The 14292-nt window shown below is 33.0% G+C and overlaps 1 protein-coding gene across 2 annotated transcripts in view; it reads left to right on the top strand.

Moving 5' to 3' along the window:
* Nucleotides 1-14292, top strand: part of LOC121189601 (carcinoembryonic antigen-related cell adhesion molecule 5-like) — a 55051-nt gene that overhangs the window by 7912 nt on the left and 32847 nt on the right. For both annotated transcript variants that reach the window (XM_041049917.1, XM_041049908.1), the window contains 8 exons: nucleotides 328-618; nucleotides 789-1061; nucleotides 1166-1280; nucleotides 1416-1573; nucleotides 1671-1772; nucleotides 3150-3215; nucleotides 3422-3481; nucleotides 3933-3998. In XM_041049917.1, coding sequence (XP_040905851.1) covers nucleotides 328-618; nucleotides 789-1061; nucleotides 1166-1280; nucleotides 1416-1573; nucleotides 1671-1772; nucleotides 3150-3215; nucleotides 3422-3481; nucleotides 3933-3998 — 1131 coding nt within the window. The remainder of the gene's footprint in view (nucleotides 1-327; nucleotides 619-788; nucleotides 1062-1165; nucleotides 1281-1415; nucleotides 1574-1670; nucleotides 1773-3149; nucleotides 3216-3421; nucleotides 3482-3932; nucleotides 3999-14292) is intronic.

The raw sequence follows: 14292 nt of genomic DNA, 5'->3' as shown, positions 1-14292 counted from the left end.
CCCTTTATGGGTAACTGTTGAATTTAATAAATATTGACTGTTAACAGGATTTCTTGTTTTTCTGACTCTTTTTCTGACCTTGTACATATGTACATATCATACTTGCCTGTGGAGAAGATTTATTACAGCATCATGTAAAATTAACAATAATGATAATCATAATAATATTAAAACAAATATCTGAATAGTACCGGTACCGGTAGATATCCAAATTCAGGTATCAGGATCAGTTTGGAAGTGAAAAAATGTGGAACATTGCATCCCTAGTTGACATCATGATTATCATTGCAAAGATGATATGTAGCTAATGTGTCTGTCTGATTTTAGAAATTCCTGTTCCATCTTTGAAGAAAAGGACCCAGTGGTTGGATGTGTTCCCCACTGAGAGTGTGACATTGAACTGTGGGATGGAGGGCAGCTCTGACTGGACATATACATGGTACAAAGGTGGACAGGAAGTCCAGCCTGATAACACTGTGACATTTGACAAGAATAGAGCTACTATTTCTATCACTTCCGCTTCAGCTAAACATGCAGGAGAATATAGCTGTAGAGGACACCTCCATGACAGGTCTGTGAACAGCAGCTCCAGTTCTGAACTTTCTCTCACAGTGTATGGTGAGTTCTCTTTCAAAATGTCAAACTATTTCTTTAAGTACAATGAAAAAAAAAGTGACTTGAGAGAGAGAAATATGTCATTCTCATAAGGAAGTAGACCGGGTTGTGAAGTGTGATTTACATTTAGATGCTGTTATATTAATAGCAATGACATTATTATAACTCTTCAGATACAAAACCCATTGTCACACTGATGAAGGATCCTGAATACGATGTGATGCACACTGAAGATTCAGTCACCTTCACCTGTCACATCAACGTCTCTTCTGGATGGGAGTACCTGTGGTACAAAGATGGCACTCCACTTGCCGAGTCTGGAAAAAATTATAGCATCAGGACTGTTGAGATGACAAACATTGGATCATATACATGCCAAGTTAAAAGAAAAATGAACACGGTCTTCCAGTCAGATCAGAGTCAGGCCATAAGACTCAATATTGAAAGTAAGTTATTGGGTTTTTTTGTTTTTTTACTTCTCCCTTTAATGTTTTTGCATGAATGAAGGTACTGGATGTGCTTATCATGGTTTTTATTTTGTTTGCTGCAGAGCGCCCTCAAGCTAATATAATCTTGTTAACTGGCTGGTCAGAGGTCTTTGCCACTGACAGCTTGGTGCTTAAATGTGAGGTGCAGGAAAGCCAGGACATGTGGAACTACACATGGTAATACACCTCAAAAACGCCATACTGCGATAGAAGGTTTTCTAAATGCATTCATATGCATACTGTGTGGATTTTCACCTTTCTGAAAATTCAGCAGCAAATATCCAGAATATTCAACATACAAAATTTACACAGGTTCAAAGAGGAACTATTAATCAATATGCCACATTCTGAGAGGCATACGGTCACACCCCAGGATGACCCAGAGCAGAGCCGGTACACCTGTCGTGGGAGTCGCAGTGGGAGACCATCTTATTCTAAAACCAGTGATTCTTTCAAGACCAAGAATCTTCGTGAGTACATTTGAAGACTGGAAGTTATGAATTCTTACGCTGCAAATAATTGCTCTCACTCTCACTCTCATGTTCTGGTTTTATTTTTAATCTGCAGTTTTGAAGAGGAGGGTGCTTCTTTCCATCTCTGGCTGTCTCTTCTTCGGCCTCATTGTCGTCTTCCTCGGATGCATTTTCCTCAAGGTCTTCCGCAAACCAGGTATTTCTTTAGTTTGAAACTTTTTGAATGCATGGACAGATTACAGGTTCTACATTTTATACATATATATCAGCTATATTTGATGTTGTTGGCTTCTTGTACAGATGCACATGTACAGAATTATCACCCAAACCTTTATGGGTTTATGGTGTTTTGTAGTGACTTCACTGTTTGGCTGTCCAGTCCACAACTTTGTTTCGGTTCACTCTCACTGATCTGTAGTATCTGTTTTGGCAGCAACAGACAGCTATTTTCTCTGACGAAGCTCCAGAAATCCACTGTACACAACTTAATCAGCACCAGTGGTGGAATGTAACAAAGTATTTATACTTTGTTACTGTACTTAAGTATTTTTTTTACGTATCTGTACTTAAGTAAAAATGATAATGCATACTTTTGATTTTACTCCATTACATTTTGCAGCAGTTATCTGTACTTTCTACTCCACTACATTTCTACAATTTATGCCGTTACTTGTTACATGTTATGAACATAATTTCCTCAAAACCTTACATGAAAAAAATAGACTGATTTACCGTCAGTAAACTGACCTGATGGTAAACTGACCTGTCAGTAAATTCACCCGTCCGTAAACTGACCCGTCGGTAAATTCACCTGTCAGTAAACTGACCTGTCGGTAAATTGACCATGGCTGTGGTGCCCCTGAGCAAGGCACCAATTCACCCCAGCTCCCCGGGCGCCTCACTGGGCAGCCCCCTGCCCCAGCGTCTCTAGTCCATGTGCATGGTTGTGTGTGTGTGTTTTGTTCACTTGGTGTGGGTAAAATGCAGAGAGTAATTTCCCCAGGAGGGATCAATAAAGTAAAAAAAAATGGCCCAGCCCCGACACTGAGACAACCCATTGCGTGAGTACTTTTACTTTAAAAAAATACTTTAAAGTAAATTTAAAAGTACTTAGTACTTTTACTTAAGTAAGATTCTTGATGTAGTACTTCCACTTTTACTTCATGTTTTGCGGGATACTTTTACTTTTACTTAAGTACTTAGCTTCAGTACTTCCTCCACCACTGATCAGCACCAAAACAGCAGCAGACATCACCAATCCGCAGTAGCAACTAGGTTAGCGAAGCAGTTCCCAGCTAAAGAAACAGATATTTTTCCCAGGTGTTGCTAGACACCAAAAACTAACACCTGAAGAGTGTGAATATTACTATCACCAGGTGAAACACATCTCCAAATGAATAATGTTTCTCCAAATGCTGGATATGTAAATAAGCAACTTCACCATGTCATGTTATGTTCATGTTCACAGCTTGTTTCTGATGCCCCCGAGTGTCAAAAAAACAAAACAAAAAAACCAAACCAAACCCATATATATATAAAATGAGATGACCTATTATCTTTTCTTATCACATAGCTGACGTTGAGGACAAGCTAGAGGAGGACCTGTTTCTCACCATGGCTCAACTAAAGGACCGTGGTGGTATGCTGACTACACCTGTCATGGCTTGTGGTTTTTGCTTGCAATTTCCTGCAGATACTGGCACACCACGGATTCATTTCTCTGCTATTTTTGAATTTACTGTTACTGAAACCACCTACAGAGACTGTCAAGTTTGGGTCTGGTTTTTATATTTGGCCTTTCGTTTTTGGTGCCTTTGTGTTAAAGTTCTTTCTCCCCTCCTGCAGATGCACCCTGTCCACTAGTTGAGTACATCACTGATGCTGAATTGAATGCACCATCTAAAGGTACATGAGCCGGAGATGGCTAAAACACATTCAAAAACTGTTATGGATTTATCTGTTGATTATTTTCTCAATTAGCTGACTGTTTGTTTGGGCGCTAAAATACCAAAAAAATAGTGAAAAGTCCAGCCCAGTTTCCCAGAACGAAAGGTGATGCCTTTAGACATCATTATTTTGTTTGACTAGTGGTCCAAAACCTAAAGATATTCAGTTTACAATCACAAAAGAAAGCCAGAAAACAGTCACACATAACAAGCTGTAAACCGGGAATTATTCTGGCTTAAGTACTTGAATGAGTATTTGATCATCAAAAGAGTTTCTGTTAATTTTCTGTCAGACGACAGATAAATCAACAAGTTGTTTCAGCTCTGTTACTGTGAAAGGGAACTGTTTATCCCTCACTGACAGTTTCTTCTTTTCTTGGTTGCTTTTTAAAAAACAATTTGTGCTGCAGAAGCAGATGAGAACGGCACGATTAGTGAAACCACACCACTGCCCATATCCACACAGGAGGACCAAGGTAATATTACAAATGCACTTTTATAATTTTTTACATTTTCTCTATGATGATGGGGGATGTGGCAGTTTCTCAAAAGCTAAGGCATGATGTTAGGGATGGAGCCGATCCGATCCGGTATCAGGTTCTGATACCAACATAATTCACGGATTGGAAATTTCCGATCCAACCTGCAGAGATTTCTGATCCATGAACCATATCTGTGCTTTAATGTCTGCTGAAATGACTCCACTGGTGATTCCCTGCCGGCTGCTCTGCTAACTGGCTGCAAAATGTGGAAAGGGTTTCCTGAACGGAGGCATGTCTCATTGAGACGGAGTAATGAGAACACCACCGTTCAGGAAATCCATTCCACAGTTTGCAGCCAGCTAGCAGGTGAGCATTGAGCAGCACCATGACTAACCAACTTTTCAACACAACATGTCCGCTAGTGATGGAAAATCTGACTCTTTTTAGAGAACCGGCTCTTTTAGCTCGGCTCACTCAAAAGAGCCGGCTCTGTCGGCTCCCAAGCGTCTCTTCAGATTGTTTTGGTGATTGAATTAAATGACATTTTGAGGCCATACTAAAGTAAAACTCTTTTTGGCCTATTTTGAAGTCTTACTGTACTATGACCTTTTTACGACATTTTGAGGCGAAAAAAAAATGTGACTTTTTTTGGCCGATTTTGACGCGAAAAAAAAAGTGACTTTTTTTGGCCGATTTTGACGTCTTACTATACTATGACGTTTTTTTGCCTCATTTTGAGGCCATACTAAAGTATAAAGCCTTACTATAATATGGCATTTTTTGGTATATTTTGAGGCCATACTAAAGTATGACTTTTTTTGGCCTATTTTGAAGCTGTACTATACTATGAACTTTTTTGGCATATTTTGAGGCAATAGTAAAGTATGACTTTTTTTGGCCTATTTTGAAGCCTTACTATTCTATGACGTTTCTTGTCATACTTTGAGGCCATATTAAAGGATGATATTTTTTGGCCTATCTTGAAACCTTACTATACTATGACTTTTTATGACATTTTGAAGTCTTACTAAAATATGACTTATTTTGGCCAATTTTGACGACTTACTATACTATGACCATTTTTATGATATTTTGAGGCCGTTCTAAAAAATGACTTTTTTTGGCCGATTTTGACGCCTTAACTATACATTGACCATTTTTATGACATTTTGAGGCGAAAAAAAAATTTACTTTTTTTGGCCGATTTTGACGCCTTACTATACTATGACCATTTTTATGACATTTTGAGGCGAAAAAAAATGTGACTTTTCTTGGCCGATTTTGACGCCTTACTATACTATGACATTTTGAGGTCAAAAAAAAAAATTGACTTTTTTTGGCCGATTTTGACGCCTTACTATACTATGACCATTTTTATGACATTTTGAGGCGAAAAAAAAAATGTGACCTTTTTTGGCCGATTTTGACGCCTTACTATACTATGACCACTTTTATGACATTTTGAGACCGTTCTAAAAAATGACTTTTTTTGGCCGATTTTGACGCCTTACTATACTATGACCATTTTTTTGATATTTTGAGGTCAAAAAAAATTTTGACTTTTTTTGGCCGAAAAAAACGCCATACTATACTATGACGTTTTTTATGACATTTTGAGGTCAAAAAATTTTTTGACTTTTTTGGTCCGATTTTGACGCCTTACTATACTATGACGTTTTTTATGACATTTTGAGGTCAAAAAAAATTTTGACTTTTTTTGGCCGAAAAAAACGGCATACTATACTATGACGTTTTTTATGACATTTTGAGGTCAAAAAATTTTTTGACTTTTTTTGGCCGAAAAAAACGGCATACTATACTATGACGTTTTTTATGAAATTTTGAGGTCGAAAAAAATTTTGACTTTTTTTGGCCGAAAAAAACGCCATACTATACTATGACGTTTTTTATGAAATTTTGAGGTCGAAAAAATTTTTGACTTTTTTTGGCCGAAAAAAACGCCATACTATACTATGACGTTTTTTATGAAATTTTGAGTTCGAAAAAAATTTTGACTTTTTTTGGCCGAAAAAAACGGCATACTATACTATGACGTTTTTTATGAAATTTTGAGGTCGAAAAAATTTTTGACTTTTTTTGGCCGAAAAAAACGCCATACTATACTATGACGTTTTTAATGAAATTTTGAGGTCGAAAAAATTTTTGACTTTTTTTGGCCGAAAAAAACGGCATAATATACTATGACGTTTTTTATGACATTTTGAGGTCAAAAAAATTTTGACTTTTTTTGGCCGATTTTGATGCCATACTATACCATGACGTTTTTTATGACATTTTGAGGTCTAAAAAATTTTTGACTTTTTTTGGCCGAAAAAAACGGCATAATATACTATGACGTTTTTTATGACATTTTGAGGTCAAAAAAATTTTTGACTTTTTTTGGCCGAAAAAAACGCCATACTATACTATGACGTTTTTTATGACATTTTGAGGTCAAAGAATTTTTTGACTTTTTTTGTCCGATTTTGACGCCATACTATACTATGACGTTTTTTATGACATTTTGAGGTCAAAAAATTTTTTGACTTTTTTTTTCCGATTTTGACGCCTTACTATACTATGACGTTTTTTATGACATTTTGAGGTCAAAAAATTTTTTGACTTTTTTTGGCCGAAAAAAACGCCATACTATACTATGACGTTTTTTATGACATTTTGAGGTCAAAAAAAATTTTGACTTTTTTTGTCCGATTTTGACGCCTTACTATACTATGACGTTTTTTATGACATTTTGAGGTCAAAAAAAATTTTGACTTTTTTTGGCCGAAAAAAACGCCATACTATACTATGACGTTTTTTATGACATTTTGAGGTCAAAAAAAATTTGGACTTTTTTTGGCCGAAAAAAACGCCATACTATACTATGACGTTTTTTATGACATTTTGAGGTCAAAAAATGTTTTGACTTTTTTTGACCCAAAAAAACGCCTTACTATACTATGACGTTTTTTATGACATTTTGAGGTCAAAAAAATTTTTGACTTTTTTTGGCCGATTTTGACGCCTTACTATACTATGACGTTTTTTATGACATTTTGAGGTCAAAAAAATTTGTGACTTTTTTTGGCCGAAAAAAACGCCTTACTATACTATGACGTTTTTTATGACATTTTGAGGTCAAAAAAACTTTTGACTTTTTTTGGCCGATTTTGACGCCTTACTATACTATGATGTTTTTTATGACATTTTGAGGTCAAATAAACTTTTGACTTTTTTTGGCCGAAAAAAACGCCTTACTATACTATGACGTTTTTTATGACATTTTGAGGTCAAAAAATTTTTTGACTTTTTTTGTCCGATTTTGACGCCTTACTATACTATGACGTTTTTTATGACATTTTGAGGTCAAAAAAAATTTTTGACTTTTTTTGGCCGATTTTGACGCCATACTATATCATGATGTTTTTTATGACATTTTGAGGTCAAAAATTTTTTTGACTTTTTTTGGCCGAAAAAAACGGCATACTATACTATGACGTTTTTTATGACATTTTGAGGTCAAAAAATTTTTCGACTTTTTTTGTCCGATTTTGACGCCTTACTATACTATGATGTTTTTTATATTTTGAGGTCAAAAAATGTTTTGACTTTTTTTGTCCGATTTTGACGCCTTACTATACTATGACGTTTTTTATGATATTTTGAGGTCAAAAAAAATTTTGACTTTTTTTGTCCGATTTTGACGCCTTACTATACTATGACGTTTTTTATGACATTTTGAGGTCAAAAAAAATTTTGACTTTTTTTGGCCGAAAAAAACGCCATACTATACTATGACGTTTTTTATGACATTTTGAGGTCAAAAAATTTTTCGACTTTTTTTGTCCGATTTTGACGCCTTACTATACTATGACGTTTTTTATGACATTTTGAGGTCAAAAAATGTTTTGACTTTTTTTGTCCGATTTTGACGCCTTACTATACTATGACGTTTTTTATGATATTTTGAGGTCAAAAAAAATTTTGACTTTTTTTGTCCGATTTTGACGCCTTACTATACTATGACGTTTTTTATGACATTTTGAGGTCAAAATTTTTTTTGACTTTTTTTGGCCGAAAAAAACGGCATACTATACTATGACGTTTTTTAAGACATTTTGAGGTCAAAGAATTTTTTGACTTTTTTTGTCCGATTTTGACGCCTTACTATGCTATGACGTTTTTTATGACATTTTGAGGTCAAAAAAATTTTTGACTTTTTTTGTCCGAAAAAAACGCCATACTATACTATGACGTTTTTTATGACATTTTGAGGTCAAAAAAAAATTCGACTTTTTTTGGCCGAAAAAAACGCCATACTATACTATGACGTTTTTTATGACATTTTGAGGTCAAAAAATTTTTCGACTTTTTTTGTCCGATTTTGACGCCTTACTATACTATGACGTTTTTTATGACATTTTGAGGTCAAAAAATGTTTTGACTTTTTTTGTCCGATTTTGACGCCTTACTATACTATGACGTTTTTTATGATATTTTGAGGTCAAAAAAAATTTTGACTTTTTTTGTCCGATTTTGACGCCTTACTATACTATGACGTTTTTTATGACATTTTGAGGTCAAAATTTTTTTTGACTTTTTTTGGCCGAAAAAAACGGCATACTATACTATGACGTTTTTTAAGACATTTTGAGGTCAAAGAATTTTTTGACTTTTTTTGTCCGATTTTGACGCCTTACTATGCTATGACGTTTTTTATGACATTTTGAGGTCAAAAAAATTTTTGACTTTTTTTGTCCGAAAAAAACGCCATACTATACTATGACGTTTTTTATGACATTTTGAGGTCAAAAAAAAATTCGACTTTTTTTGGCCGAAAAAAACGCCATACTATACTATGACGTTTTTTATGACATTTTGAGGTCAAAAAATTTTTCGACTTTTTTTGTCCGATTTTGACGCCTTACTATACTATGACGTTTTTTATGACATTTTGAGGTCAAAAAATGTTTTGACTATTTTTGTCCGATTTTGACGCCTTACTATACTATGACGTTTTTTATGACATTTTGAGGTCAAAAAAATTTTTGACTTTTTTTGTCCGAAAAAAACGCCATACTATACTATGACGTTTTTTATGACATTTTGAGGTCAAAAAAAATTTTGACTTTTTTTGTCCGATTTTGACGCCTTACTATACTATGACGATTTTTATGAAATTTGAGGTCGAAAAAAATTTTGACATTTTTCGGCCGAAAAAAACGCCATACTATACTATGACGTTTTTTATGAAATTTTGAGGTCGAAAAAAATTTTGACTTTTTTTGGCCGATTTTGACGCCTTACTATACTATGACGTTTTTTATGACATTTTGAGGTCGAAAAAAATTTTGACTTTTTTTGGCCGATTTTGACGCCTTACTATACTATGACGTTTTTTATGACATTTTGAGGTCGAAAAAAATTTTGACTTTTTTTGGCCGAAAAAAACGCCATACTATACTATGACGTTTTTTATGATATTTTGAGGTCGAAAAAAATTTTGACTTTTTTTGGCCGATTTTGACGCCTTACTATACTATGACGTTTTTTATGACATTTCGAGGTCAAAAAAAATTTTGACTTTTTTTGGCCGAAAAAAACGCCTTACTATACTATGACGTTTTTTATGACATTTTGAGGTCGAAAAAAATTTGGACTTTTTTTGGCCGAAAAAAACGCCATACTATACTATGACGTTTTTTATGACATTTTGAGGTCGAAAAAAATTTTGACTTTTTTTGGCCGAAAAAAACGCCATACTATACTATGACGTTTTTTATAAAATTTTGAGGTCGAAAAAAATTTTGACTTTTTTTGGCCGATTTTGACGCCTTACTATACTATGATGTTTTTTATGAAATTTTGAGGTCGAAAAAAATTTTGACTTTTTTTGGCCGAAAAAAACGCCATACTATACTATGACGTTTTTTATGAAATTTTGAGGTCGAAAAAAATTTTGACTTTTTTTGGCCGATTTTGACGCCTTACTATACTATGATGTTTTTTATGACATTTTGAGGTCGAAAAAAATTTTGACTTTTTTTGGCCGAAAAAAACGCCATACTATACTATGACGTTTTTTATGAAATTTTGAGGTCGAAAAAAATTTTGACTTTTTTTGGCCGAAAAAAACGCCATACTATACTATGACGTTTTTTATGAAATTTTGAGGTCGAAAAAAATTTTGACTTTTTTTGGCCGATTTTGACGCCTTACTATACTGTGACGTTTTTTATGAAATTTTGAGGTCGAAAAAATTTTTGACTTTTTTTGTCCGATTTTGACGCTTTACTATACTATGACGTTTTTTATGAAATTTTGAGGTCGAAAAAATTTTTGACTTTTTTTGTCCGAATAAAACGGCATACTATACTATGACGTTTTTTATGACATTTTGAGGTCGAAAAAATTTTTCGACTTTTTTTGTCCGATTTTGACGCCTTACTATACTATGACGTTTTTTATGACATTTTGAGGTCAAAAAAATTTTTGACTTTTTTTGTCCGATTTTGACGCCTTACTATACTATGACGATTTTTATGAAATTTGAGGTCGAAAAAAATTTTGACTTTTTTTGGCCGATTTTGACGCCTTACTATACTATGACGTTTTTTATGACATTTTGAGGTCGAAAAAAATTTTGACTTTTTTTGGCCGAAAAAAACGCCATACTATACTATGACGTTTTTTATGAAATTTTGAGGTCGAAAAAAATTTTGACTTTTTTTGGCCGAAAAAAACGCCATACTATACTATGACGTTTTTTATGAAATTTTTTGAGGTCGAAAAAATTTTTGACTTTTTTAGGCCGAAAAAAACGCCATACTATACTATGACGTTTTTTATGAAATTTTGAGGTCGAAAAAATATTTAGCTTTTTTTGTCCGAAAAAAACGCCATACTATACTATGTCGTTTTTTATGAAATTTTGAGGGCGAAAAAAATTTTGACTTTTTTTGGCCGAAAAAAACGCCATACTATACTATGACGTTTTTTATGAAATTTTGAGGTCGAAAAAAATTTTGACTTTTTTTGGCCGAAAAAAACGCCATACTATACTATGACGTTTTTTATGACATTTTGAGGTCAAAAAATGTTTTGACTTTTTTTGACCCAAAAAAACGCCTTACTATACTATGACGTTTTTTATGACATTTTGAGGTCAAAAAAATTTTTGACTTTTTTTGTCCGATTTTGACGCCTTACTATACTATGACGTTTTTTATGACATTTTGAGGTCAAAAAATGTTTTGACTTTTTTTGTCCGATTTTGACGCCTTACTATACTATGACGTTTTTTATGACATTTTGAGGTCAAAAAAACTTTTGACTTTTTTTGGCCGATTTTGACGCCTTACTATACTATGATGTTTTTTATGACATTTTGAGGTCAAATAAACTTTTGACTTTTTTTGGCCGAAAAAAACGCCTTACTATACTATGACGTTTTTTATGACATTTTGAGGTCAAAAAAAATGTTGACTTTTTTTGTCCGATTTTGACGCCTTACTATACTATGACGTTTTTTATGACATTTTGAGGTCGAAAAAAATTTTGACTTTTTTTGGCCGAAAAAAACGCCATACTATACTATGACGTTTTTTATGAAATTTTGAGGTCGAAAAAAATTTTGACTTTTTTTGGCCGAAAAAAACGCCATACTATACTATGACGTTTTTTATGAAATTTTGAGGTCGAAAAAAATTTTGACTTTTTTTGGCCGATTTTGACGCCTTACTATACTATGACGTTTTTTATGAAATTTTGAGGTCGAAAAAATTTTTGACTTTTTTTGTCCGATTTTGACGCTTTACTATACTATGACGTTTTTTATGACATTTTGAGGTCGAAAAAAATTTTGACTTTTTTTGGCCGATTTTGACGCCTTACTATACTATGACGTTTTTTATGACATTTTGAGGTCGAAAAAAATTTTGCCTTTTTTTGGCCGATTTTGACGCCTTACTATACTATGACGTTTTTTAGGACATTTTGAGGTCGAAAAAATTTTGACTTTTTTTGGCCGAAAAAAACGCCATACTATACTATGACGTTTTTTATGAAATTTTGAGGTCGAAAAAAATTTTGACTTTTTTTGGCCGATTTTGACGCCTTACTATACTATGATGTTTTTTATGAAATTTTGAGGTCGAAAAAAATTTTGACTTTTTTTGGCCGAAAAAAACGGCATACTATACTATGACGTTTTTTATGAAATTTTGAGGTCGAAAAAAATTTTGACTTTTTTTGGCCGATTTTGACGCCTTACTATACTATGATGTTTTTTATGACATTTTGAGGTCGAAAAAAATTTTGACTTTTTTTGGCCGAAAAAAACGCCATACTATACTATGACGTTTTTTATGAAATTTTGAGGTCGAAAAAATTTTTGACTTTTTTTGGCCGATTTTGACGCCTTACTATACTATGACGTTTTTTATGACATTTTGAGGTCGAAAAAAATTTTGACTTTTTTTGGCCGAAAAAAACGCCATACTATACTATGACGTTTTTTATGAAATTTTGAGGTCGAAAAAAATTTTGACTTTTTTTGGCCGAAAAAAACGCCATACTATACTATGACGTTTTTTATGAAATTTTGAGGTCGAAAAAAATTTTGACTTTTTTTGGCCGATTTTGACGCCTTACTATACTATGACGTTTTTTATGACATTTTGAGGTCGAAAAATTTTTTGACTTTTTTTGTCCGATTTTGACGCTTTACTATACTATGACGTTTTTTATGACATTTTGAGGTCGAAAAAATTTTTGACTTTTTTTGGCCGATTTTGACGCCTTACTATACTATGACGTTTTTTATGACATTTTGAGGTCGAAAAAAATTTTGCCTTTTTTTGGCCGATTTTGACGCCTTACTATACTATGACGTTTTTTAGGACATTTTGAGGTCGAAAAAATTTTGACTTTTTTTGGCCGAAAAAAACGCCATACTATACTATGACGTTTTTTATGACATTTTGAGGTCGAAAAAAATTTTGACTTTTTTTGGCCGAAAAAAACGCCATACTATACTATGACGTTTTTTATGAAATTTTGAGGTCGAAAAAAATTTTGACTTTTTTTGGCCGATTTTGACGCCTTACTATACTATGACGTTTTTTATGACATTTTGAGGTCGAAAAAAATTTTGACTTTTTTTGGCCGAAAAAAACGCCATACTATACTATGACGTTTTTTATGAAATTTTGAGGTCGAAAAAAATTTTGACTTTTTTTGGCCGAAAAAAACGCCATACTATACTATGACGTTTTTTATGAAATTTTGAGGTCGAAAAAAATTTTGACTTTTTTTGGCCGATTTTGACGCCTTACTATACTATGACGTTTTTTATGAAATTTTGAGGTCGAAAAAATTTTTGACTTTTTTTGTCCGATTTTGACGCTTTACTATACTATGACGTTTTTTATGACATTTTGAGGTCGAAAAAATTTTTGACTTTTTTTGGCCGATTTTGACGCCTTACTATACTATGACGTTTTTTATGACATTTTGAGGTCGAAAAAAATTTTGCCTTTTTTTGGCCGATTTTGACGCCTTACTATACTATGACGTTTTTTAGGACATTTTGAGGTCGAAAAAATTTTGACTTTTTTTGGCCGAAAAAAACGCCATACTATACTATGACGTTTTTTATGACATTTTGAGGTCGAAAAAAATTTTGACTTTTTTTGGCCGATTTTGACGCCTTACTATACTATGACGTTTTTTATGAAATTTTGAGGTCGAAAAAATTTTTGACTTTTTTTGTCCGATTTTGACGCTTTACTATACTATGACGTTTTTTATGAAATTTTGAGGTCGAAAAAATTTTTGACTTTTTTTGTCCGAATAAAACGCCATACTATACTATGACGTTTTTTATGAAATTTTGAGGTCGAAAAAAATTTTGACTTTTTTTGGCCGAAAAAAACGCCATACTATACTATGACGTTTTTTATGAAATTTTTTGAGGTCGAAAAAATTTTTGACTTTTTTAGGCCGAAAAAAACGCCATACTATACTATGACGTTTTTTATGAAATTTTGAGGTCGAAAAAAATTTTGACTTTTTTAGGCCGAAAAAAACGCCATACTATACTATGACGTTTTTTATGAAATTTTGAGGTCGAAAAAATATTTAGCTTTTTTTGTCCGAAAAAAACGCCATACTATACTATGTCGTTTTTTATGAAATTTTGAGGGCGAAAAAAATTTTGACTTTTTTTGGCCGAAAAAAACGCCATACTATACTATGACGTTTTTTATGAAATTTTGAGGTCGAAAAA

This window comes from Toxotes jaculatrix, chromosome 2, assembly GCF_017976425.1.
Source record: "Toxotes jaculatrix isolate fToxJac2 chromosome 2, fToxJac2.pri, whole genome shotgun sequence".
NCBI classification, from domain to species: domain Eukaryota; kingdom Metazoa; phylum Chordata; class Actinopteri; family Toxotidae; genus Toxotes; species Toxotes jaculatrix.
This window is presented reverse-complemented; position numbering and strand designations above follow the sequence as displayed.